The 26,600-nt window shown below is 36.2% G+C and overlaps 1 protein-coding gene across 1 annotated transcript in view; it reads left to right on the top strand.

Annotated features, from left to right (window-relative positions):
- The window catches only part of ITGB3BP (integrin subunit beta 3 binding protein), a 69,354-nt gene that overhangs the window by 4,661 nt on the left and 38,093 nt on the right, over positions 1 to 26,600 (top strand). The window contains exon 2 of the mRNA XM_055305035.1: positions 13,870 to 13,912. Coding sequence (XP_055161010.1) covers positions 13,870 to 13,912 — 43 coding nt within the window. The remainder of the gene's footprint in view (positions 1 to 13,869; positions 13,913 to 26,600) is intronic.

Here is a 26,600-nt window from a genome sequence, read left to right as displayed (position 1 = left end):
GACTCCAGGATCACCCCGGGCTCAAGGCAGGCGCTAAACCGCCGAGCCACCCAGGGATCCCCGTCTTGTAATCTTATATATGGGCTTGATGCCTTGAAAGATTTCCTTATTTATAGGGTATTAATTCTGGGGAGAGGTTTTGAGAGATCTGTTTGAATCTTGATTGGAGGTGTACTGTAGATTCTACCAACACCAGTTGAAGATTTTGTCCATAAAAAGGGTGATAGCTGGTCCAATAGGGGCAACTGATCATTGTCCCCAAACTCCGCTATCGTGCCATCAGAGATGGAGTGAACAAAAGATGTCAGAGGATCATTTAATTTGCTTGGTTGACTATTTTGGTTACTACTATCAAATTTTAGAATTATTTCCCTCTTTGGAAGAAATTCTAGCATATTTTTCTAAGAAATCTCAGCCTAATAAAGGAATAGGGCTAGAGGAACTAAAGATGTAAATAGGGGCATGTTTATGGATTTGAAGTCTCGATAATGTAAAAATAATAGTTCTCCCCAGTTGATCTTTAGATTCAATGCTGCTTATCAAAGGACACAATTAAGAAAATGAATTGTCAAAAGCTGGAGATAATTACAGTTCCAGATTTCAAGTTATACTACGAGGCTGTAGTAATCAAAAGAGTATGGTACTGACACAGAAATAGAAACACAGATCAATGGAACAGGATAGAAAGCCCAGAAACAAACTCATGATTATATGGTCAGTTAATCTTCAACAGAGGAGGTAAGAATATGCAATGGGAAAAAGTCTTTTCAACAAAATGGTGTTGGGAAGCTGGACAGCTACATGCAAAAGAATAGAACTGGACCACTTTTTTACTTGATGCATGAAAATAAACTCAAAATGGATTAAGGACTTCAATGTGAGACCTGAAACCATAAAAATTCTGGAAGAGAGCACAGGCAATGATTTTTCTGCAGTTGGCTGTGGCAACATTTTTCTGGATCTGTCTCCTGAAGTAAGGGGAATAAAAGCAAAAACTATTGGGACCACATCAAAATTAAATACTTCTGCATAACAGAGGAAACAATCAACAAAACTAAAAGACAGCCTACTGAATGGGAGAAGATATTTGCAAATATATATCTGGTAAAGGGTTAGTACCCAAAATATGTAAAGACTTATACAGTACAACACCAAAAACCCCTAAGTAATCCAATTTAAAAATGGGCAGAAGACATGAACAGACATTTCTCCAAAGAAGGCATACAGATGACCAACAGACACATGAAAAGGTGCTCAACATCACTCATTATCAGGTAAATGAAATAAAAACTCCTGTGAGACATCTCACACCTATCAGTATGGCTAAAATAAAAAACACAAATATGTGTTAACAAGGATGGGGAGAAAAAGGAGCTCTTGTACATATTTGGTGGGTATGGAAACTGGTGCAACCACTCTGGAAAATAGTACATAGATTCCTCAAAAAATTAAAAATAGAAACACCCCATGATCCAGTAATAGCACTATTAGGCACTTACCCAAAGAATACAAAAATAATAATTTGAAAGGATATATGCACCCCTGTTTTAATTGTATTTATTGCACCATTATTTACAATAGCCAGATATGTAGATAGATATAGATAGAATATTATTCAGCCATAAAAGAGTGAAATCTTGCCATTCACAACAACATGAATGTAGCTAGAGAGTATAATGCTCAGTGAAATAAGTCAGAGAAAGACAAATACTGTATGATTTCACTCATGTGGAATTAAACAAAGGGGAAAAGAGACAAACCAAAAAAACAGACTCTTAACTATAGAGAGCAAACAGATGGTTACCAGAGGGGAGGTAAGTAAGGAGATGGGTGAAATAGGTAAGAATATACTCATCTTCATGAGCACTGAGTAATGTATAGAATTGTTGAGTCACTATTTTATATACTTGAAACTAATATAACACTGTATGTTAACTATACTGGAATTAAAGTAAAAATTAAAATTTTTAAAAATGAATTGTCAGGGTGCCTTCCTGCCTTAGCATGCAACTCTGGATCTCAGGGTTGTGAGTTCAAGTCCCACATAGGGTATAGAGAGTACTTAAAAATATATATCTTAATGAGACACTGGGGTGGTTCAGTTAGCATCTACCTTTGGCTTGAGTCATGATCCCAGGGTTCTGGGATTGAGCCCCTCGTTGGCTCCCTGCTCAGCAGGGAACCTGCTTCTCCCTCTTCCGCTGCTTGTTCCCTCTCTCTGTGTCACATAAATAAAAATTGTTTTTGTAAGATTTTATTTATTCATGAGAGACACGCAAAGACATAAACAGAGGAAGAAGCAGGCTCCCCCCAGGAAGCCTGCTGAGGAACTCGAGCCCAGGACCCCGGGATCACAACCTGAGCCAAAGGCAGACCAACCACTGAGCCACCCAGGTGCCTCAAAAATCTTTTTAAAAAAGTCTTTAAGAAAATGAATTGACAAACCACTGAATAGGAGAAAATATTTATAAGACATATTTTAAACAATTTATATTGAGAATATATGAAGAATTCTTATAACTTGAACAGTAAAAAAAAACCTTATTAAATTATTAGTTCAAAAACTTGAACTAATACTTAATTTTTTAAAAAAGTTACATAAATGGCAAGGAAAAATTTTGTTAGTCATCAGGAAAATGCAGTTTAAAACTATATAGAAATACTGTTAACACCTGGTAGAATGTTTTTTTTACATTTTACAATTAATATGCAAATACTGAATCTTAGTAAGTAGATTTGCTTTGCAGGGGGTCTAGTTTAGCACTTCAGAAACTAGTTTTTATGTATTCTAGGCTTGAGCAAATGATAAGTGTTTTCCAGATAATGGGAGATAGGTTTTTAATGTTGGATAGAGGAATTTAAAATATGTTGGCTTGGCATTAGAGGTATCAATATGAAATCACAGATTTTTAAAAATAAACATATAAAGATAGAGAAGTGTATTTTCTGTTCTAGCTCTGTGCATTGCCTATAAGCAATGACATAAGGAGTAACAGACACATCCAGTGCCCAGATCATGATTTCTACATACCATTGTCCATTAAAAAGAGCCAAGTCTCACTGAAGCAAAAGCAATATCCAGGCCCTTGGGCAGAGGATGTTTGTGCTGGAAGGTAAGGAAGATCAAAGAATTATGGACATATAGGATATACTGAAGGCAGTGTGAAAGGGGAATGGTTCATTGACAAATCTGGGACAATTAAACATCAAAATATATGATAGGAAGCAATTATAATCCATTGAATAAAATAAAATTCCATGACTCCATAGTGATATAAATAAGTGAATAAATAGAGGGAAAAGGAAAGCTCTTCCTTGGAGCAAAATGCCAACTAAAAATTTAAAAGAATGACAGAATTTGAAAATCATTAGTGGCTCTTTAAAATACTAGGAGAGGGTCCCTGGGTGGCTCAGCAGTTTAGCATCTGCCTTTGGCTCGGGGCGTGATCCTCGAGTCCCAGGATCTAGTCCCACATCAGTCTCCCTGTATGGAACCTGCTTCTCCCTCTGCCTGTGTCTCTGCCTCTCTCTTTCTCACTGTGTCTCTCATGAAATAAATAAAATCTTTACAAAAAATAAAAAATAAAATAAAATACTAGGAGAGGAATGCCTGGGTGGCTCAGCGGTTGAGTGCCTGCCTTCGGAACAGGCCATGATCCTAGGGTCCTGGGATCAAGTCCCACATCAGGCTCCCTGCATGGAGCCTGCTTCTCCCTCTGCCTGTGTCTCTGCCTCTCTCTCTCTGTGTCTCTCATGAATAAATAAAATCTTTAAAAATAAAGTACTAGGAGACAGTTTTATATGAAACAAGGTATTTACATATAAGTCTTCTCATTTATTACACTGGAGAAAATTGGTAGGGAATATCTTAATGATCAAATACCTATCACTGATATTGTGACAAACCAATATCATGTACCTCAAGTTATCAGGCTCTCAAAAAAATACAGCATCACTCTGTTTTATGCCAAAAGAAATGCATAAGCTTATCATGGAAAAATATCAGATAAACCCAAATTGGCAGGTAGTCTACAAAAATAGCTAGCCTATACTCTTGAAAAATTCAAGGACAAGGGGATCCCTGGGTCGCGCAGCAGTTTGGCGCCTGCCTTTGGCCCAGGGCGCAATCCTGGAGACCTGGGATCGAATCCCACGTCGGGCTCCCAGTGCATGGAGCCTGCTTCTCCCTCTGTCTATGTCTCTGCCTCTCTCTCTCTCTCTCTCTCTCTGTGACTATCATAAATAAAAAAATAATAAAAAAATTAAAAAAAATTCAAGGACAAGAAAAAGTTTGAAGAACAGCTCTACATTAAGGAAGAATAAAGAGGTGGGATGAATAAATGCAATGAATGATCCAGGATTGGATCCTAGACTGGGGGTGAGGGAGAGAGGCGTGGATTGGCTATATTGGAACAAGTGATAAAATTTCTTTGTGGACTGTTGATAGATTGATTTTTTTTTTGCTTTCAATAAGTTTATTTTTTAAATTTTATTTAAATTCAGTTAATTGTCATGTAATGTATTATTGGTTTCAGAGGTAGAGGTCACTGATTCATTAGTCTTATATACTACCCAGTGCTCATTACATCACATGCCCTCCTTCATGTTCATCACCCAGTTACCCTTCCCCCCCCCACTTTCCTCCCTTCCAGCAACCCTTAGTTTGTTTCCTATGATTAAGAGTCTCTTATGGTTTGTCTCTCTCTCTCTGATTTCATCTTGTTTTATTTTTTCCTCTCTTCCCCTATGATCCTATTTTCTTTCTTAAGTTCCACATGAGTGAGATCATATGATAATTGTCTTTCTCTGATTGACCAATTGTGCTTAGCATAATATCCTCTAGCTCCATCCACGTTGTTGCAAATGGTAAGATTTCATAATTTTTTTGATGGTTGAGTAGTATTCCACTATATACATACACATATGCACACATATCACCTCCTCTTTATCCATTCATCTGCCAATGGACATCTGGGCTCTTTCCATAGCTTGACTCTTGTGGACATTGCTGCTATAAACATTGGGGTGCATTGCCCCTTTGGATCACTACATTTGTATCTTTGGGGTAAATACCCAGTAGTGCAATTGCTGGGTTGTAGGGTAGCTCTATTTTCAACTTTTTGAAGAACCTGCATACGGTTTCCTAGAGTGGTTGCACCAGCTTGCTTTCCCACCAACAGTGTAAGAGGGTTCCCTTTTCTCAGCATCGGTGCCAACATCTGTCATTTCCTGGCTTGTTAATTTCAGCCATTCATACCGGTGTGCAGTGGTATCGCATTGTGGTTTTGATTTTTATTTCCCTATGCCAAGTGATGTTGAGCATTTTTTCATGTGTCTCTTGGCCATTTGTATGTCTTCTTTGGAGAAATGTCTGTTCATATCTTCTACCCATTTTTCTCTCTCTTTTTTTTAAAGATTTTGTTTATTCATGAGAGACACAGAGAGGCAGAGACATAGGCAGAAGGAGAGGGAGACAGGGAGCCTGATATGGGACTTGATCCTGGGATCCAGGATCATACCCTGAGCCAAAGGCAGATAGATACTCAACCACTGAGCCACCTAGGCATCCCTCTTCTACTTATTTCTTGATTGGATTATTTGTTCTATGGGTAGTCCTATGGGTAGTATATAGAATATACAACATGGTAACTACATTTCATAAATACTGTATATTTGAAAGTTGCTAAGTGGGTAGATCTTTAAAGTTCTCATCGTGAGAAAAATTTTGTTGCTGTGGTGATGGTTCATTACTAGACTTATTGTGATGATCATTTCATAGTATATATGCATATTAAATCAGGTATGTTGTATACCTGAAACTAATACCTCATGTGTCAATTGTATATTAGAAAAATTTCCTGATTTTGATCATTGTGATTATGTTAGAGAATGTCTTTGTTCTTAGAAAAGCACACAGAAATATTTATGGTTAAATGTGTATGATATCATCAACTTATTTTCAATGACTTATAAAAAAGATTATACGTATAAAATATTGATGATCCCCCAATTTATGATGATTTTACTTAAGATTTTTTGACTTTATCAAAAAAAAAAGATTTTTTGACTTTATCATCGTACATAAATAGTACATATTTAGTCGAAACCATACTTCAAATTTTGAATGTTGATCTTTTCCTGACTAGTGATATGCAATATGATAGTCTCTTGTGGTGCCAGGCAGTGACAGTGAGCCATAGCTCCCCATCAGCCCCACCCAGTTGCAAGGGTGAAAAACTGGTATACTTAAAATCATTTTGTACCCATATAACCATTCTGTTTTTCACTTTTAGTATAGCATTCAGCAAATTACATAAGATATTCAGTACTTTATTATAAAATAAGCTTTGTGTTAGATTATTTTGCCGAATTGTACATAAATGTAAGTGTTGTGAGCATGTTTAAGGTACACTAGGCTAAGATATATTTTGTATGTTAAGTGTATTCATTGCATTTTCAATTTGAGATATTTTCAAGTAGATGGATTTATCAGGACAAGAAATTCAAGAAAGAACTACAGTGAGCGAGCGAATGAGGGAATGGTAAAACAAATGGGACAAAATGTAAATAAGTGATAAGTCTGGGTAAAAGATAACAAGAACTCTTATTCCTAGAAATTTTTTTAAAGTTTAAATAAGTAAAAATTAAAAGTTACCCATCAAAACTCATCAAAATGTTTAAAAAAAGAAAAGCAGAACACCAATGGGTGGATTAAATAGTAAATTAGATACAGTTGAAGAAAGAATTAGACAACTGGAAGATAGATCTGAAGAAATTGCCCAAATGCCCTACACAGAAAAGAAATAAGAGTTTAAAGATCTGGAAAGTGCAACTAGAAAGTCTAAAATTACTTCTAGATGAAGTCTAGAAAAGAAGAATGAAGGAAAGTCAGTATTTGAAGAGATATAGTTTAGATTTTTCCAGAACTGTTAAGACATAAATCCATATAAAAGACTATCTTAGAGATAAGACTGTTAATATGACATCTTTTAGGAACCTGCATTTAAACTACCTTAAACAGGTTTGGAAGCTCATAAAAAATTAAGGGAATTAAATATATTCCTCAATTTGAGACTGAAGTTTTAAGTTAAAAAAAATACATTAATTAAATAAATCATTGATTTGTATAATACTATTGTGTCCATCACTGTGTCAGGTTTTGGGGATTCAAACATGAACAGATGCTATATTTGCTAGGGGTTTTAATTTTTGTGGGAAGGGTAGTTCAATGAGGATGTTTAACCCAGAGAAGTTGCTAATGACATAAATATCTTAGTTCAAGGAGGAAAGAGAAACATATAAATAGACTATTTCAACATAAGTTTTTAGAGGTGCATGCTCAAGTCCTATAGTGCTATAGAGTAGAAAAGTCCTTAATGCAATGTGGACTGTGTCAAGGGCAACTTAAGAGGTAATTGTGTGGGGATCCCTGGGTGGCGCAGCGGTTTAGCGCCTGCCTTTGGCCCAGGGCACGATCCTGGAGACCCGGGATCAAATCCCACGTCAGGCTCCCGGTGCATGGAGCTGCTTCTCCCTCTGCCTATATCTCTGCCTCTCTCTCTCTCTCTCTCTCTCTCTCTCTCTCTCTCACTGTGTGACTATCATAAATAAAAAAAAAAAAGAGGTAATTTTGCTAGAATCTCAAGGGGAGGGTAGACAGCATTGTAAATCTATTATTTTTATGCTATAAAATATAATAATACAAAAATATGTAAAATATCACCTTTCCCCCATACTTAATTCTGATAAAACTATGTGATCCCTTTTGATAGATTTTAGAGGGATTTAACTTATATTCTTTATGTGTATGTGTTTGTGGTGACACACACATATATATGTATAAAGTATATATATATTATGTATTATATATAAAAGTTTCTGAGGGAGGAAATAATTATTAATGTTTTCTTGTTCAGTTTTGAGAATACTCATATGAGAATGAAATTATTTTAGGGCATTTCTTATTTTGTCCAGTGACAATTTCACCTCTATTTATCTTCTGGGGTCAGTATTCCCAAATATATTCCTTTACCTCTGTAAGAATTTTTTAGCTAATTCTTTGTTAATCTTTTAATAAGGAAGCTTTTGTCACATAAAACATCTGTTGTCCAATAACTGCTTAAGGTTTTGGTCAGTTTTGTTGTGAAGAATAACAAAGGGGATCCCTGGGTGGCGCAGCGGTTTAGCGCCTGCCTTTGGCCCAGGGCGCGATCCTGGAGACCCGGGATCGAGTCCCACGTCGGGCTCCCGGTGCATGGAGCCTGCTTCTCCCTCTGCCTGTGTCTCTGCCTCTCTCTCTCTATCTGTGTGATTGTCATAAATAAATAAAAATAAATAAATAAAAAATATTTAAAAAAAAAAAAAAAAAAAAAAAAAAAAAAAAGAATAACAAAGGATTGAATATTTATTTAAGTGCTTTCACATGGTAACTATATCTCTACATATAACAGAGTAATATTTCTTTCTACTCACCCATACATGATAGTGAATTATTGTATGACTGCCATGAATGTTGAACACAAAATAGCAAAGGCTTAAATGAAAGGGAGAATATTAAAAGGGTATGAAAAGATTCTTTTCCCTTCTTTTCTCATTCTCATACATAGAATGGGAAATAAATCATTTCAGATATCTCAATTTACACCAAAGGAGTCATATGGGATGTGAATTTGGTAATTGCCTTTCATCAAAGGATTTCTAAGCATCTCACAAGTATAGTCAATCCTTTTAAATATTATTGCAATATTGTCATCACCATTATAATGAGAAGTAAATGGAAGCACTGATGTTGCAAGTGATTATTTTCCATTGAGAAATTCCCTGCTAGTTTACAGGCCAGTATTATTACCAACTTTATGAAACTTAGATTATGTGATTTGCCCAAACTTAGGGGAGGAATTTGAGGTAGCATCAAGGACCTCTGAGTCTTATCTCTTTTACCAAGTTTATCGCTCTCCCTCCCTACACACACTCTACCCTCAGCTCTACTGTTAAAATTATATTTAATCCAGTATTTTAAAGGGAAGCTCAAAGGGGACCTGGGTGGCTCTGTCATTTGGGTGTCTGACTCTTGACTTTCACTCAGGTCATGATCTCAGGATCGTGAGATTGAGCCCTGCATTGGGCTCTGCACTGAGAATGGAGCCTGCTTGAGATTTTCTCTCTCCCTCTCCCCCTTCTGCCTATTCACACTCTCCCTCAAAGAAAAAAAACAAAAACAATGAAAGAGAAACTCGAAGCATGTAATTTTGTGTTTTTTGAGGTGTCAGTCCTCATTCTTAATTAGAAATCAAATGAAAGTTCATTTTTTTCTAGAGTAATTTCTTTTATATTGTCGCCAGTGTTAGTACTGTTGTACACTGAAGCTCATGTACTAGTTCTGTTCTGATAGAATCAGAGAATTCTGTTCAGGATTCAGGTAGTATCCTGATACTACCATGTGATAAGTTAAATAAAATAGGGAAGGATAGTCCTACTAATACGATTAATCCTAAAAATATGGTTACTTTCTTCTCTCCTTGATAAAAATTGCAAGTCAAATGTATTTATCTTTCCTAAATTCTAAAGAGCAAAATGCCAGTAGCAACCAGAATTTTCATCCCAATGAGTCTAAACTTAGTACACCTAAAAATGAAACAGGGTAATTAAATTATGGGCATAGGTGTAAATTTGGGTTAAGTTGGAAGTGGGAAGTAACCTGCAGAGGTAATAAGGTTACCAGTAGGACAGAGGAAATTAGAATATAGTAGATATGTGCCCATTTAAAAAATTATTTATTTGGGATGCCTGGGTGGCTCAGCGGTTGAGCGCCTGCCTTTGACTCAGGGCGAGATCCTGGAGTCCCTGGATTGAGTCCCACATCGGGTTCCCTGCATGGAGCCTGCTTCTCCCTCTGCCTGTGTCTCTGCCTCTCTCTCTCTCTCTCTCATGAATAAATAAATAAAATCTTTTTAAAACATTGTTTATTTTTAGGAGCACCTGGGTGGCTCAGTTCAGTCAGTTAAGTGTTTGCCTTTGACTTCGGTCATGATCCCAGGGTCCTGGGATCAAGGCCTGTGTCAGTCTCCCTGCTCCTCAGGTGGAGGTCGGCTTCTCCTTCTCCCTCTGCCTCTTCCTGTTTGTGTTCTCTCTCAAATAAATAAAGTATTTTTTTGAAAGTATTTATTTTTAAATTGTGGTAAATATATATATAACAGAATTTACCATTTTCTTTATTTTTTTATAAAGTTTACCATTTCTTAAAAGATTTTATTTTTATTAGATAGTGCACACAAGCAGGGGGCAGGGCAGAGAGAAGGGAAAGAGAGAATCTCAAGCCGACTCCACACAAAGTGCAGAGCCCAACATGTAGCTCGATCTTAGGACCCTGAGATCATGACCTGAGCCAAAATCAAGAGTTGGACATTTAACCAACCGAACCACCCAGGCATCGCTGAAGGTTACATTTTAATCATTAAGTGTATAGCTCTGTGACATTAAGTACATTTACCTGGTGCAACTATCACTCTCATCTATCTCCAAAACTTTCCCTCTTGTAAAACTAAAACTTCATACCCATCAGACAGTAAGTCCCTATTTATCCTTCATCCTAGCCCTTGGCAGCCACTATCTATTTTCTTTGTTTATGAATTTGACTACTTTAAGAACCTCATTTGAGTGGATCATTATAGTATTTGCCATTTTGATATTGGCTTTTTCACTTAGTATTAAGTTTTCAGGGTTCATCTGTGTTGTAGCATGTGTCAGAATTTCTTTCCTTTTTAAAGCTAAATAATATGCTTTTTTTGTATATCTTTACTACATTTTGTTTACTCATTTACCTGTTAATGGACATTTGCATTACTTTCACATTTTTTTTAAAGATTTTATTTATTTATTCATGAGAGACAGAGAGAGAGAGAGAGAGAGAGAGAGAGAGGCAGGCAGAGACACAGGCAGAGGGAGAAGCAGGCTCCATGCAGGGAGCCCGACATGGGACTCGATCCTGGGTCTTTAGGATCAGGCCCGGGCTGAAGGCGGCGCTAAACCACTGAGCCACCCGGGCTGCCCCTACTTTCACATTTTGGCTACTAGAAATAATGCTGCTGTGAACATGCCTATACAAATACCTGTTTGTGTCTCTGCTGTCAGTTCTTTTGGATATATACCCAAAAGTGGAATTGCTGAATTATATGGCAATTCTACATGTAATTTTTTGAGAAACTGCCAAACTGTTTTTCACAGCAGCTGTACCATTTTACAGTCTCGCCAGCAGTGCACGAACATTTCAGTTTTCCATATCCTAGCCAACATTTTCTGCCTTTTCTGGTTTTTTTTTTGATAATAGACATCCTAATGGTTGTGAAATGGTATCTCATTGTGTTTCTGATTTTCATTTCCCTAATGTTAGGGATGTTGAACATTTTTTCATATGTTTATTGGCCAGTAGTATATCTTCTTTGGAGAAATGTCTATTTGACATTTCTTTTGGGACATCCCGTTTTTTAAACCAAGGTAGCAACCCCTAAAACTGCTCATAACTTTACAGAAATACCATATATATATCATTTTTAATTGCCAACTAATACTGGTAACAAGTGAGTAATACTAAAGGAAAATACTTATCCCATATATCTAATCAAATTTTGTCTTCTTCCTTTATATGTTTCAACCGTCTCTTCCTCTATGTTCCTATTAACATCATCCTTTTCCATGTAACATAATTTCATGTTTATATTACAGTTGTTTGTGTATAAAAGTGAATAAAAAAATAAAAACATATAGTATGTGCTCAATTTAATAACATATTTTAGCAGCGGGCTTAGTTCTAATAGATCTCATAAAATCTTCTGCTAGATTTCTTCTTTACCTTTCCCCCTCAGTTCAACAATGATTTATTATGCACAGAACCTGAGATCTGAGTTTCTGCCCTTCATGCTGTGTGACAGTGGGCACGTCACGTTAACTCTTCCATATTGGATGAATTAAGTGATTTCTTATATTTCTCCTAGTCACATCTATTTAATCTTTTAGTTTACATGCCTGAATTATCTGAAAACCATATCATCTACAATAAATCATGTTTTTAGATTCTCACTAAACTGTTAAAGTGGGAAATAACACTCTAACCTGGCTCGCTTTCTTGTTTACATTTATATATTTCCTTGGGCTTCTTAGATCAACCCTAGGACCTAAACTGGAAATCTAAATCCAAACATTTAGTTACTTTCTCTAAGAATTAATCATCAATAATAAAGCAATATTTTGAACGGTTAATATCAAAGTAGGGTTTGCTTCCTTCTAATAGGTAGTATTACATTTTAGTTTTTAAAAACAAAGGATAAAAAATGATGTGCTGTGTACTTAGGTTTTGTCTTTTTTTTAAGATTTTTTATTTATTTATTAGAGACAGAGAGAGAGAGACACAGGCAGAGGGAGAAGCAGGCTCCATGCAGGGAGCCCAATGTGGGACTTGATCCTGGGTCTCCAGGATCACGCCCTGGGCTGAAGGCGGCGCTAGACCGCTAAGCCACCAGGGCTGCCCTGTGTACTTAGTTTTTGATTTCTACTTTTGAAATTTTATAAAATACCAAAATATCTCATACACCTAAATAGAGCACTTTATATTTCAAAACTAAATATATATACTTTTTTGGGAATCACTTGCCATTGTTATTTGTTTATACCTCTATTCTCTTCTTGCTTCATTGAGAATTTACATTAATTCCAAGTGGACTTCTAAAAGATATAAGTAAGTTTTCAAAGTGATTTAATTAATCTCAAGAAATAATGTTATGTGATAAGCTAATGTAGATATAATAGCAAAAGAAGTGAGCCCATTTTTGATAGATTAAATTTTTGTATTTAATATTTACTATTCCATAGTGATTGTAAATTGTCCATCTCCTATTTTTTCTTGTACTTGTCACTTGTTTGAAAGTCAATAGTCAGAAAAAAAAGTCTATTTATGAATAGTCCGTTTCTAAGATGTATAAAATTTTTGTTTTCTATAATACAACCTTTACAAAGTAATCCTTTTTTCTTTCTTTCTTTCCTTTTTCTTTTTTTTTGCTTTATGCACAAATTCTCTAATATTTTAGATAGAGTAATTTCTATTTCTTAGGGATCAAGAAAAGTACTTTTAACGTTGCATTTGTCACTGGGAAAACTAGTTTTAATTTATATTGACCTTTTCCTCCTTTGAGCATTTAGTCTGCATTCAATAAAATGTTGATGACTGCTCTTTAGAAGACAGCTGTACGAAATAAAGTATTATAAATATTCAGCTTTCCTTTCTAAGCATTGTCACCAACAGCTGGGCATCCAGTTTAGCAGAACAGATTTTGCACAGAGAGAGCCTGGCATGTTCCTGAATCAGTTTAGTGAGAGAGACAAAAAATAGTTTCTTATGGATTGGGGACTTATAAAGACAGAGCATCTGTTCCTCAGTTAAGTCATAGTCTGGTAACACTGAATCATGTTTAAAGCTAGAATAATGTGCAAAACTTTTTTCACCTTGTTCATACTTTAATACCTAGTACATTATTACCGCAAATAATATGCTTTCATCATCTCCATTAAGGGAGTGTAAATTATTTTGTCCTTATTCATAATTTTTCATTAGTGATATTTTAAAACACAAATATATTAATATTTACTAAGATTATTTCATAATATGATTTTAATGCTTGAAGAGTACAATTTTGAAATATGCTATTAAATTTAGTTTCATCATCCTGAAAATTGCTTTGCTTTCATCATATAATATTCTGCTTTAGTTGGCAAAAGCAACTCAGAATCTTTGTTTATATATATTGCTCTTAAATATATAGCTGCCTAAAGCATATAAATCTAACATTTTTTTAATATATATATATATTTTGTTTGCAGTGTTAGGAGATCACTGAAATTGGATCATCTACTAGAAGGAAATGTAAGTATTTACCTGTGAATTTGCAATTGCATAACAAGTGTATTTTTAATTTTTTAACAGATTTACCTTAATAAATAGAAAAATTGTCAAAAAACATTCTGGCATAATTATGATTGCTACACCATTTTCTACATAAAATGGTTTTTGTAAATCTAATGTATGGAAGTTCTTGGCCAGATTGAGGTTTTCATTTAAGAGGCAAATTATTTAGAAACCTTAATAAAGTAATTCAGTAGAAATGAATTTACTACTATTTGTGGAAAAAAATATTCTGCTATATAAAGGCACAAGAAACAATATGGAACAGTGGCAGTGCTTTAATCTGCATTCTCTAATCTGCTAAATTGAAATAAAAACATTAACAGCATTTTTATATCAAAAATGTAATTACCTCCCTCAAGCTATCCTGGCATAATTAAACAATAAAATACTAACACTGTAATAAATTCCACCGTGGTTGTCACAATAAAAATAAAAATGTACTGTTGCTATTACTTTTTGTAAATCTAGTCATAGTACATTGCCACTGCCGGCATATCATGACATATGTTGGTTTATTATCTTTTCATATCAACTATAGAGTTAGATACAAATACTAATATTGAGATACTTATGGCCTCAGTAATCTTAAATGCAAGTAAATTGGTGAGAAAGTAAATTAAAACAAATAGTCAATAAACAGCGCTCTTACAAAATCCCATATGAGGATGTCATTTCAAGAAATGGGTGTTATATGGAATTTCCCTTTGGAAGACTCACTGTTATTTAACAATTTACCATTTTTAAAACTTCCTAGATGCTTTTAAAAAAAATTTAAACAAAAGTGGCAAAATAATGCAGTGCCACTAAGAAAATCGTTAGCAGTGTAATTAGCAGTTTAGAGTACCATTATCCTACTTGTTCTGTACAGAATGCAGCTGTGACTGTAATTCTGCATCTGTTTCTTTGGTCAGAATGGTATTTTGGTAGAGGAGTAGTCCAGCTTCAAATGAAATACTGTTCTTTCCTGCCCCCAAACCGTTCTTTGGGAGATGGTAACAGTATTTGAATAGCAAAGACTGGCTATTTAGGAATTCATCCTCTTTGTGAAGTACAATTGTCATCATGGCAGGCTTTTTATCCATTTTTACTTCAGATTAGGATAAGTCAAGGTAGCCAGTGCCACAGCTAATATCCTGTATTAGAAAAATACATTGTTGTGTTTGGCTCAATCCTATACCTTTAAACCAAAGGGATTTAGCTTAATTTAGCTTGGTATGGCCACCTCTGTTAACTGCAGGTTCCTAGCATCTAGCCTGGGCCTTTCTTCAACATTTCTATTTTCTGACCTATTTCTGATAATTTCTGCTTTTGTACTCTGACCTCATTGTTTGTTGGCAGCTCTATATTCACAACTTACAATTGGCAGCTTTCGTTCTGGTGTTAAGTCTAAAATTCTCTCTTTAACTGCATTTATGCTTGCATCCACTCCAATTACAACTTAGCCCTGAAGCAGCCTGGCTCCTCAAGTCTACCCTCATGTCAATGATCCTGTTGAGGCTGCCTTAGCCCATGCAAAGAAAAATCAGACATTCAAGACATAATATCTATAATTCTAAGAGTACCTAATTGCTATAAAACTGCAGAGGAACTAGTAGTAACTTTATGGTCATTTTGCCTTACCAGTATCATACTGAAGGAAGAAGACTGATATCCACAGAAGGGAGATGGCCCTTATATACCAATTGGTTAAAGTGGAGCCTATTCATTCTAATCTCCTCTCTCAGAGATCTTCGAAACTCCCAAATCCCAGTGTTCCCAAAGCAGCTACAGACCTTCATGGAGATTAATGCACCATGATGTTAGGGCAAGTCTGCAAAAGTCATTTTCCTTATGAGTCTCCTAATGGAGAAAACAGAGGTATGAATCATCCCCTATGACCTTCCTTTAATATCTGGAAAGCATATGACTAGTACCATTTTTTGCCAAACCTCCCAAATTGTTGGGGGGTAGTGAGGAGTAAAGAAGGTTCCAGTGTATCATCACCTACAGTATTTGAGCTGCTCAAGTTATTGTCCTCCAAGAACTGTTTCTAGATATATTTTCAGAAATGAAGATGAATTTTATTGCAGACTGCTGCCAACGGCAGTTCAGATGAATTTACCTACCTGATCATATCCATGGTCTTATTCAGGCCACCTCGGAAGGAATGGAAGAAACAGATGCTACAGATAGGAAGAGAGGGAACATACTTCCTACCAAGGCCAGCTCAGTAGGCTTGCTGCTTGAAGGAATAGCTAGTTGGGAGGAGGGAAGGGAGGTTTGCTAACTTAGACACAGATTCCCAGGCTAGATTACTCCATTACTATTGGTAGAACACTTCTAAGTCTGATTATTCCTGGAACCTAAACTTGTCTGATTTCTCTGAGACAAGACTTCTGCCAACTCCTGAAATTAGAAAGAACTTTGAATTTTAGGGCATTAGGAAATTTTATAGTTTACATTCTGTAGTCTTACTGATCTGGTTCAAAATCTACTTTCCTCTCTCCTTCCCTTCCTCTCCTTCCCTTCTTTCTTCCTTCTCCTTTTATTACAGAAATTTTCAAACATAAATAAAATAGAATAATAGGGGATCCCTGGGTGGCTCAGCGGTTTAGCGCCTGCCTTTGGCCCAGGGCGCAATCCTGGAGTCCCGGGATCGAGTCCCATGTCGGGCTCCCGGCATGGAGCCTGCTTCTCCCTCCTTCTGTGTCTCTGCCTCTCTCTCTCTATGTCTATCATAAATAAATAAATAAATCTTCAAAAAAAATAGAATAATAAAAGGAACTTCCATGTTCAACAATTAATAATATTTTGCTAATTTTGGTTCAGATATGTATGTATGTATATGTACTTAGGTGTATGCATGTGTGTATATCTGTATATTTTTTCCTGGCATGTTTTACAAGTCCCAGATACGTCATTGCATCAGAAAATTCTTCAGTATATTATTTTCAACAGATAATGGCTTTTTATAACCACAGTGCCATTATCATACCTTACAAAATTAGTAGTAATTCCTTAATAGTATCTCCTACACAGTCCATATTCATATTTCCATGATTGTTTCAAAATATCCTTTTATACCTGGCTTTTTAAAATCAGGCCCCAAGGGCAGCCCCAGTGGCGCAGCGGTTTAGCGCCGCCTGCAGCCCGGGGTGTGATCCTGGAGACCTGGGATCCAGTCCCACATTGGGCTCCCTGCATGGAGCCTGCTTGTGTCTCTGCCTCTCTTTCGCTCTCTCTGAATGAATGAATGAATGAATGAATGAATGAATGAATGAATAAATAAATAAATAAATAAATCTTTAAAAAAAAAAATCAGGCCCCAAACAAGGCTTATACTTTGTAATGTTTCTTATATATCTTAAGTCTTTTTAAATGTTGTTAAACTTCACCCTCTTTTTTTAAAAAAGTATTTTTATATTTTCTTTTGAGAGAGGGAGAAAAAGAGAGCACAAGCCAGGGGAGAGGCAGAGGGAGAAGTAGAAGGAGACTCCCTGCTAAGTAGAGAGCCCATTGTGGGACTCGATCCCAGGACCTGGAGGTCATGACCTGACCTGAAGGCAGACGCTTAACCATCTGAGCCACCCAGGCACCCCCACCTTCTTTTTTTGTACAGTAGTTTATTTTTTGTAAAAACCGAGATATTTGTTTTATAAGCATATTTCACATTCTGGACTTAGTTGATTTGTTTGCTGTGATGTCCTTCAAATTCTCTATTCTTCAAATTTCCTATAAAACTAGTAGTTAACGTTAGAGACTTGATTAGATTCTGGTTCAAATTTTTTATAAGAATACTTAATAGAAAAAAAAAGAATACTTAATAGATAGTCTGTGTGGTTTCTACTGCATCCCCTCAAGAGCACAAAATGATCTGATTTTGGGGTTCGGATATTAATCAACCTGATCCACCCATAATAAATTCCCCATTAATCTTTCTTCAGGTTTTTTTTTCATTAATGATTATTTCCTAGATCCTTTATTTCACTACAGTTACAGGATAGTGGGATTTTTTTTATCTTTTTATTATGAAGAATTTCAAACAGAGACAAAAATAATGCACTCCTGTTCATTACCCAGCTTTGATAGTTATTAATACAAGGCTAATCTTATTTCATTTATACTCCCATACGTATGTCAGTACTCCATACTAGATTATTTTGAAACAAACCTGAAATATCATCTATAAATACTTCAATAATTATTTTTAAAAGATAAAGACTTTTTATTTTTTTATTTTATTTTTAGTTTCTTAAAAGATTTTATTTATTCATGAGAGACATACAGAGAGAGGCAGAGGCAGAGGGAGAAGCAGGCTCTCTGCACGGAGCCTGTGCAGGACTTGATCCCAGGACCCCAGGATCATGACCTGAGCCAAAGGCAGATACTCAACCACTGAGCCACCCAGGCATCCCAAGATAAAGACTTTTTTAAAACTATAATAGTATTATATTTCTCAGAACTGATGATAATTCCTTAACCATCAAATGGATAGTCTTTGTTCATATCTTCCAATTATCTCATGTAATTTCTAATAGTTCTTTTAATTCAGCATTTTTATTGAGATATAATTCATGTAACATTCATCATTTTAAAGCATACAGCAGTAGTTTATCTTATACTCACTATTTTGAACAACCATCACCACTATCTGATTCCCCTGCTCCTACCCCCCCAAATCTTACATCTATTAGCAGTTAGTTGGTCCTAATTTCTTCCTCTTCTCTTTCCCTGGCAATGATTTACTTGCTGTCTCCATGGATTTGCTCATTCTGGACATTTCATATAAATGGAATCATAGAATATGTGACCTTTCATGACTGACTTCTTTCATAACATTTTCATGTTTCATCCTTGTTGTTGCATATAATAGTACTTCATTCCTTTTTATAGCTGAATCATGTTTCAGTTTTCTTAATTAGGTACCTAGGAGTGGAATTGCTGGGTTACATGATAATTCCATCTTTAACTTTTTAAACTGTCAAACTCTTCTATAGCAGCTGCACTATTTTACATTCCCACTACCAGTGAGTGAGGGTTCCAGTTTCTCCAGATCCTTCTTCTATTATCTGACTTTTTGATTTTAGCCATCTTACTATGTGTGAAATATTATCTCATTGTGGTTTTAATTTACATTTCCTTGATGATGTTGAGCATTTTTTCACACACTTAATGGCCATCTGTATATTTTCTTTGAAGAAATATCTACTCAAATCATTTACCCATTTTTAAATAGGATTTTGTGTTTTTACTTTTGTGTATTCTGAATACTCTCACCTTATCAGGTATATGATTCTCTGGGTTGTCTTTTCAACTTTCTTGGTAGCATCCCTTTGATGCACAAAAGTTTTAAATTTTGATGAAGTCCAGTTTACTTCTTTGATTGCATGTACTTTTGGTAACATATCTAAGAAACTATTACATAATCCATGGTAATTCAAGTTTTTACTTTGTTTCTATGAATTTTAAAGTTTTAGCTCTTATATTTAAGTCAAAAACCTAATTGAGTTAATTTTTATACATGATGTGAGAGTAGAGGCGTGGATATTCAGTTGTCCTAGCACTATTTGTTGAAAAGATATTCTTTCCCCCTTTGCATAGTGTTGATGCCCTTGTGAAAATCAATGAACTATTAATGTATGGATTTATTTCTGGACTCTTAAGTTAATAACTCCATTCATCTATATCTGTCTTTATGCCATGACTACACTTTCTTAATTACTGTACATTTTCACAATAAAAAGTTATAATTACTGTAAATTTGAAATCAAGAAGTGTAAAGCCCCTTTTGTTGTTCCTTTTCAATATTGCTTCTGCTATTTTGTATATCTTGCAGTTTCATAGTAATTTTAAGATCACCTTGTCCATTTCTGGTAAACAGCCATTTGGAATTTTGATAGGGATTACACTCAAGCTACAGATCAATTTTGGGAATTTGCCATCTTAACTTTAGTAATTTTTTCAAACTGTGAACATAGGATGTATTTCTATTTATTTTTATTTTCTTTCATTTTATTCAGCAATTTTTAAAATTTCCAATATACAAATATTTTTGGTTAATATTTTTTGGTTAAATTTATTCCTAAATATTTTATTCTTTTTGATGCTAATGTGAATGGTTTTTATAATTTTACTTTATATTGATCATTGCTAGTATATAGAAATACAATTGATTTTTAGGGGTGCCTGAGTGGCCCAGTTGGTTAAGTATCTGGCCCTTGATTTTGGCTCAGATCATGATCTCCAGGTCATGAGATTGAGCCCCATGTCAGGCTCCACACTGGATGTGGAGTCTGCTTGGGACTCTCTCTCTCCCTCTCCTTGCTCAAGCATGCTCTCTTTTTCTCTCTCTCTCTAAAAAAAAAAAAAAAAAAAAGAAAAAGAAAGAAAAAGAAGAAATACAACTGATTTTTTAATTCTTTTTATTTATTTTTTTTCTTGAGATTTTATTTATTTGTTCACGAGAGACACAGAGAGAGAGAGATAGAGGCAGAGACACAGGCAGAGAAAGAAGCAGGCTCCATGCAGGATGCCCGACGTGGGACTCGATCCCCGGTCTCCAGGATCACACCCTGGGCCGAAGGCGGCGCTAAACTGCTGAGCTACCAGGGCCGCCCCATACAACTGATTTTTGTATATTGATCATGTATTGTGCAACTTTGCTGAACTCATTTATTAGCTCTAAAATTTTTTATAGGTTTATGGTGTTTTAGACATCAGATCATGGCATCTGCAAATAGAGACAGTTTTACTTCTTTCTTTCTAACTGAATGCCTTTTATTTCTTTTTCTTGCTTATTTTCCTATCTAGAACCTCCAGAACAATGTTGAGTAGAAGTGACAAGAACAGACATCATTGTCTTCTTCCTGATCTCAGCAGGAAAGCATTCAGTCTTTTACCATTAAATATGGTGGAAGCTGTGGGTTTTTCCTAGATGCCCTTTTCTCAGATTGAGTTTCCTTCTATTTCTAATTTGTTGTTCCTTCTATTTCTAGTTTGTTTTTATCATGAATATTGGATTTTTGGCAAGTGCTTTTTCTACATCTACTGAGATGATCATGTGGGTTTTTTCTCCCTTTATTCCATTAATATGATGTATTTTATTTTTTATTTTTTTTTAAGATTTTTATTTATTTATTCATGAGAGAGAGAGAGAGGCAGAGACTCAGGCAGAGGGAGAAGCAGGCTCCATGCAGGGAGCCTGATGCGGGACCCGATCCTGGGACTCCAGGATCACGCCCTGGGCCGAAGGCAGGTGCTAAACCACTAAGCCACCCAGGGATCCCCAATATGATGTATTTTATTGATTGTTATTTTTAAAAAATAAGATTTGATGCCCAGCATGGAGCCCAATGCAGGACTTGAACTTATGAGCCTAAGATTAAGACCTGAGTTGAGATCAAGAGTTGGATACTTAACTGACTGAGCCACCCAGGTGCCCCATATATTGATTGGTTTTAACCAATCTTGTTTTCAGAGGATAAATCCCACTTGGTCATAATGTATAATTCTTTTTATTCAATTCTTATTCCACCTTGCCAGTATGTTGAGGATTTTTGCATCTATATTCATAAGAGATATTGGTTTGTAGTTTTCTTTTCTTGTGATGTATTTGCCTGATTCTGGTATCAAGAGTAGTTATGGCCTTATAGAATGAGTTACAAAGTGTTCCCTATTTTTGGAGAGAGTTTGAGAAAAACTGATGTCCATTCTTCTTTAAATATTGGTAGTGGGACACCTGGGTGGCTCAGTTTTTGAGCGTTTGCCTTTGGCTCAGGGCGTGATCTCGGGGTTCTGGGATCGAGTCCCACATTGGGCTCCTTGCATAGAGCCTGCTTTTCCTGCTTTTCCCCTGCCTATGTCTCTGCTCTCTCTCTTTGTGTGTCTCATGAATAAATGAATAAAATCTTTAAAATATATAAATCTTTTATATATATATATATTAATTATATATGTAGAATTCCTCAGTGAAGCTCTCTGGTCCTGGGCTTTTCTTTGTTTGAAGTTTTTTGAATATTGATCCAGTCTCTTTACTTTCCATTGATGTATTCTGATTTTCTGTTTCTTTATAATTTAGTCTTACTAGGTTGTGTATTTCTGGAAATTTGTCCATTTCATCTAGGTTGTCTAATTTGTTGACATAAAATTTTTGTAGCACTCCCTTATAATTCCTTTTATTTCTCCAAAGTTAGTTGTAATATCTCCCCTTCATTCCTGATTTTTGTAATTCTAATCTTCTTTGTTTTCTTCTTTCTTTCTTGGTCAGTCTAGTTAAAGTTTGTTGATTTTCTTTTCAGAGAACCCACTTTTGGATTTGTTGATCTTCACTATCTTCTTATGGTCTTGTCACTTTTTTAATATTAATATTTAATATTTGTTTTCTTCAGCTTCCTTTGGGTTTAATTTGCTTTTTCTAGTTTCTTAAGGTGGAAGTTAAGTTTATTGATTTGACAGCTTCTTTCTTTCTTCCTTTCTTTCTTATTTAAAATAATCCCTATGCCCAATGAGGGGCTTGAACACACAAATCAAGAGTCACATGCTCTACTGACTAAGCCTATCAAGCATCCTAGCTCGCTCCTTCCTTCCTTCCTTCCTTCCTTCCTTCCTTCCTTCCTTCCTTCCTTCTCTTCCTCCCTCCCTTCCTTTCTTTTTTTGAGAGAGTGGGTGAGCAGGAGTGGGAGGGGAGCAGAGGGAGAAGGACAAGCAGACTCTGTGCTGAGCTCAGAGCCCAATGTCCCACATGGGGCTCCATCTCACAATCCTAAGATCATGACCTGGGCCAAAATTAAAAAAAAAAAAAAAAAAATCAAGAGTCACACATTTAACCAACTGAGGCACCCAGGTACCCTTCTTTCTTTTTGGATGTAGATGTTGTTTGTTGGATGTAGATGTTTAAATTTCTCTCTTAGAACTGCTTTCTTTGCATCCCATAAGTTTTTATATACTCTATATTTCATTTTTGTTCTCAGTGTGTTTTCTAATTTCCATTTTGATTGGTTATTTAGGAGTGTGTTGTTTGATTTCCACATATTTTTGTATTTTCCAACTATTATTTTGTTACTAATTTCTAATTTAATTCCACTAGGATCAGAAAACTCAAAAGAACACTTAGAAAAACAGATGAATCACCAAATCAGCAACTCAGGAAGCTTTATAAGTATCAGACAATAAAATAACAAGAAAGGAACATTGGAAATGACAAGAACCCTGGGTCAGACACATCACCTGACACATTCTGTTGTATTTTCTCTATTTCAACATAGCAATACAATACAGTATTTTACAGCTTGTAAACTAAACCCTTGTTCTTCTTTAGCTAATATGATACCATAGTTACTACCACAGCAGGACACTGGCTTCAGTACAACAAAAAAAAGCCCTAACTAAAGAGTCTTTCTAGAAGCCAACCAGGAAAGGTCCAGAATTGTGAGTAAGGTTTTTCCTTCTTGCCTTTACATTCATTCATTCATGAGCAGCACAGATGGATACAAATGTATCATTCTTAAAACCTTTGCATACCAATTCAGATCTTTAGTATACACACACACACACACACACACATACATACATGAATGATACCTCAAACCTAATCCAGTGAAGGATGAATATGGATGTGAAGCAAGTCCTGTGCTCTAGGATTAGAGGTTTGAAATAAGAATACTTTATTATATATATAGACGATCTTTCATCCAACTTAGCTTCCTCTCTAGGCCCTTCACTTGGCTCAGCCTCTATTCATATGCAGCACCAGCTTCTTATTTATACTCGTTCCCAACCTTCCAGTAGAAGGAGATTGAGTCATGGAACAAACCAGTTTAAACCAAGCATCCCATGAAACATTTTCAAGATGAAGGAATTTTAAGAGAACACTGTGGTAGAAAAGTTAGGTAGTTCAATATGCTATATTCCCCCAAAAGATAACTGATAGAAGAGTCTAACCCACCCTCAAGAGATTCCCTCCTGAAGAATGTAATGGCTTCTGGGTTGGGTCCATCAATTTTGTCTCATTCTGAATCTTTTCACTCTGGCATAGGAATTATTATTATATATCCTTTTTTGAAAGGAAAACAACTTCCCTATCTAGGCCACTTTCATAAGCTTAAGATTGTGGGAGTTTAAAATAAAGTGTACAAGTTCTAGGGAGATTTTCCATGAAAGCCTGTGTTAGGATAGCAGTGTTGGAGTTCCTTTGCCTCACTCCTTACCCTCATCAAAAGAAGAGGAGGTGATGCTATGGATCCTGAACTAAAAATTATGGCAGTACCAGCTGCCCTATACTGACCCTATCTATCCTGCTTTTTCTACTGTTTTCTGATTGATGCCTAACCCTTGAACTTTTCTGATTGCAGAAGGATAGTCACTTACCCACCATGGCAAAATTCTATGCCTCTAGGAGTAGGGCAGGTCTGTGAATCTCATCCTTTTCCTGAAAGTAAGCTGGCTTTCTCTGTCATGTTGGGGCCTGCTGGGCTTTCAGTGGATATGAGGCTATCATATGGCCAGTGCTCTGATAGAAGTGGCATTTCTTGGGCTGGAGTAGTATGCATTCCTTGGCATGATAGTCTAGACATTCATTTGTAGTACCAGTGTTATTTGCATATGTGCTTCTGCATGTTCTTCCCGTTTGGCCACCTCTCATTCCCAATATTGAATACCCTACCAGATCTGGACACAGATTCCAGGCCCTCGCAGACTTCTTATAGGTGAACTCCAGGGGCACCTGGGTGGCTCAGTTAGTTAAGCATCTGCCTTGGGCTTAGGTCATGATTCCGGAGTCCTGGGATCGAGCCCCATGTCATCAGGCTCCCTGCTCAGGGGGTATCTGCTTCTCCCTCTGATACTACCCCCTCTCATGCTGTCTCTCTCAAATAAATAAAATCTTTAAAACAAATAAATAAAATATTAAAAAAAATAAAGTTGAACTCCACTGCCTTGTCCTCCTTCCTTCAAGCTCTAGAAGCCCCTCCATATCAGGTGGCATTAATATTCTTATGATATGCTAGTTTGGTTGAGGAAACTAAAATTCAGAGTAAGTGGCGTACCCACAATAGCACAATGTCCACAGCTAGGACACAGCAAAACTATTATATGATCCCAGGCTTCCTTCCATATAACACAACTGTTTTTCCTTTAGTGTAATTACTTAAATGCTTTATGAATCTTCATTCTCTTTGGCAACATCTAATTTCTAATACCCTTTTTGGTTCATATTATCTTTACAGTTGATTAAATATATGATAAATTTTTAAAAAAAGATTTACTTATTTGAGAGAGAAAGGGAGGAGGGGCAGATGGAGAGGGAGAGAGAGAGAATCCCAAGCAGACTCCCCACAGAATGAAGAGCCCGATGTGGGACTCAATCCCACAACCCTGAAATCATAATCTGAGCAGAAATCAAGAGTCAGACGCTTCACCAACTGAGCCACCCAGGCACCCTTGAATTGTTTTTAAATATTGGGCTGAGTCAGTAGGAAAAAAGAAAGTCTTAAATATCCATATGGAAAAAAAAATAGCCTCTATCTTTATCTCACTTGATGCACAAAAATTAATTCAAGAAATGTCATAGGCATAAAGTAAAAGTTAAAAGCATCAAGCTTCTAGAAGAAAATATAAGAAATTATCTTTGAGGGGATCCCTGGGTGGCGCAGTGGTTTGGCGCCTGCCTTTGGCCCACGGCGCGATCCTGGAGACCCGGGATCGAATCCCACGTCGGGCTCCCGGTGCATGGAGCCTGCTTCTCCATCTGCCTGTGTCTCTGCCTCTCTCTCCTTCTCTCTCTGTGACTGTCATAAATTAAAAAAAAAAAAAAAGAAATTATCTTTGAGGGCAGCCTTGGTGGCTCAGCGGTTTAGCGTCACCTTCAGCCCAGGGCCTGATCCTGGAGACCCAGGATCGACTCCCACATCAGGCTCCCTGCATGGAGCCTGCTTCTCCCTCTGCCTGTGTCTCTGCCTCTCTCTCTCTCTGTCTCTCTCATGAATAAATAAATAAAATCTTTGAAAAAAAATTATCTTTGAGACTTAGAGTAGGCAAAATTTCATACAACAGAAGTACTAATTATAGAAGATAAAGTTAGTTAGACTTTATCAAAATTAGAAATTTCTACTCATCAAAAGACACCATTAAGAAAATGAAATAGGCAAGCTGAGGACTGAAAAGAATATATTTGTCATGCATATATCTGGCAAAAGACTTGTATCTACAATGTATAAATAAACAATAAAAAGACAGTACAGGGCACCTGGGTGGCTCAGTGGTTGAGTGTCTACCTTTGGCTCAGGTCGTGATCCCAGAGTCCTGGGGTCGAGTCCTGCATCAGTTTCCCCATGGGGAATTTGCCTCTGCCTGTCTCTCTCTATTTTCTCCCTGTGTCTCTCATGAATAAATAAATAAAGTATTTTTTTAAAAAGTGCAATAAAAACATACAAAAACTTAAACCAATATATCACAAAAAATATTTAAATGGACAGCACATGAAAAAGGTTCAACATCATTTATCATTGGAAATACAAATGAAACCCACAAATGGATACCATGCCTGCTCACTAGAAGAGCCTAATAACAAAACAGAGTGGCTTTTAAAAAACAGCAGAACTAGGGGTGCCTGGCTGGCTCAAGTGGTAGAGCATACAACTCTTGATCTCAAGGTCATGAGTTCAAGCCCTAT

Source organism: Nyctereutes procyonoides, unplaced genomic scaffold, assembly GCF_905146905.1.
Source record: "Nyctereutes procyonoides isolate TBG_1078 unplaced genomic scaffold, NYPRO_anot_genome, whole genome shotgun sequence".
Lineage (NCBI taxonomy): Eukaryota > Metazoa > Chordata > Mammalia > Carnivora > Canidae > Nyctereutes > Nyctereutes procyonoides.
This window is presented reverse-complemented; position numbering and strand designations above follow the sequence as displayed.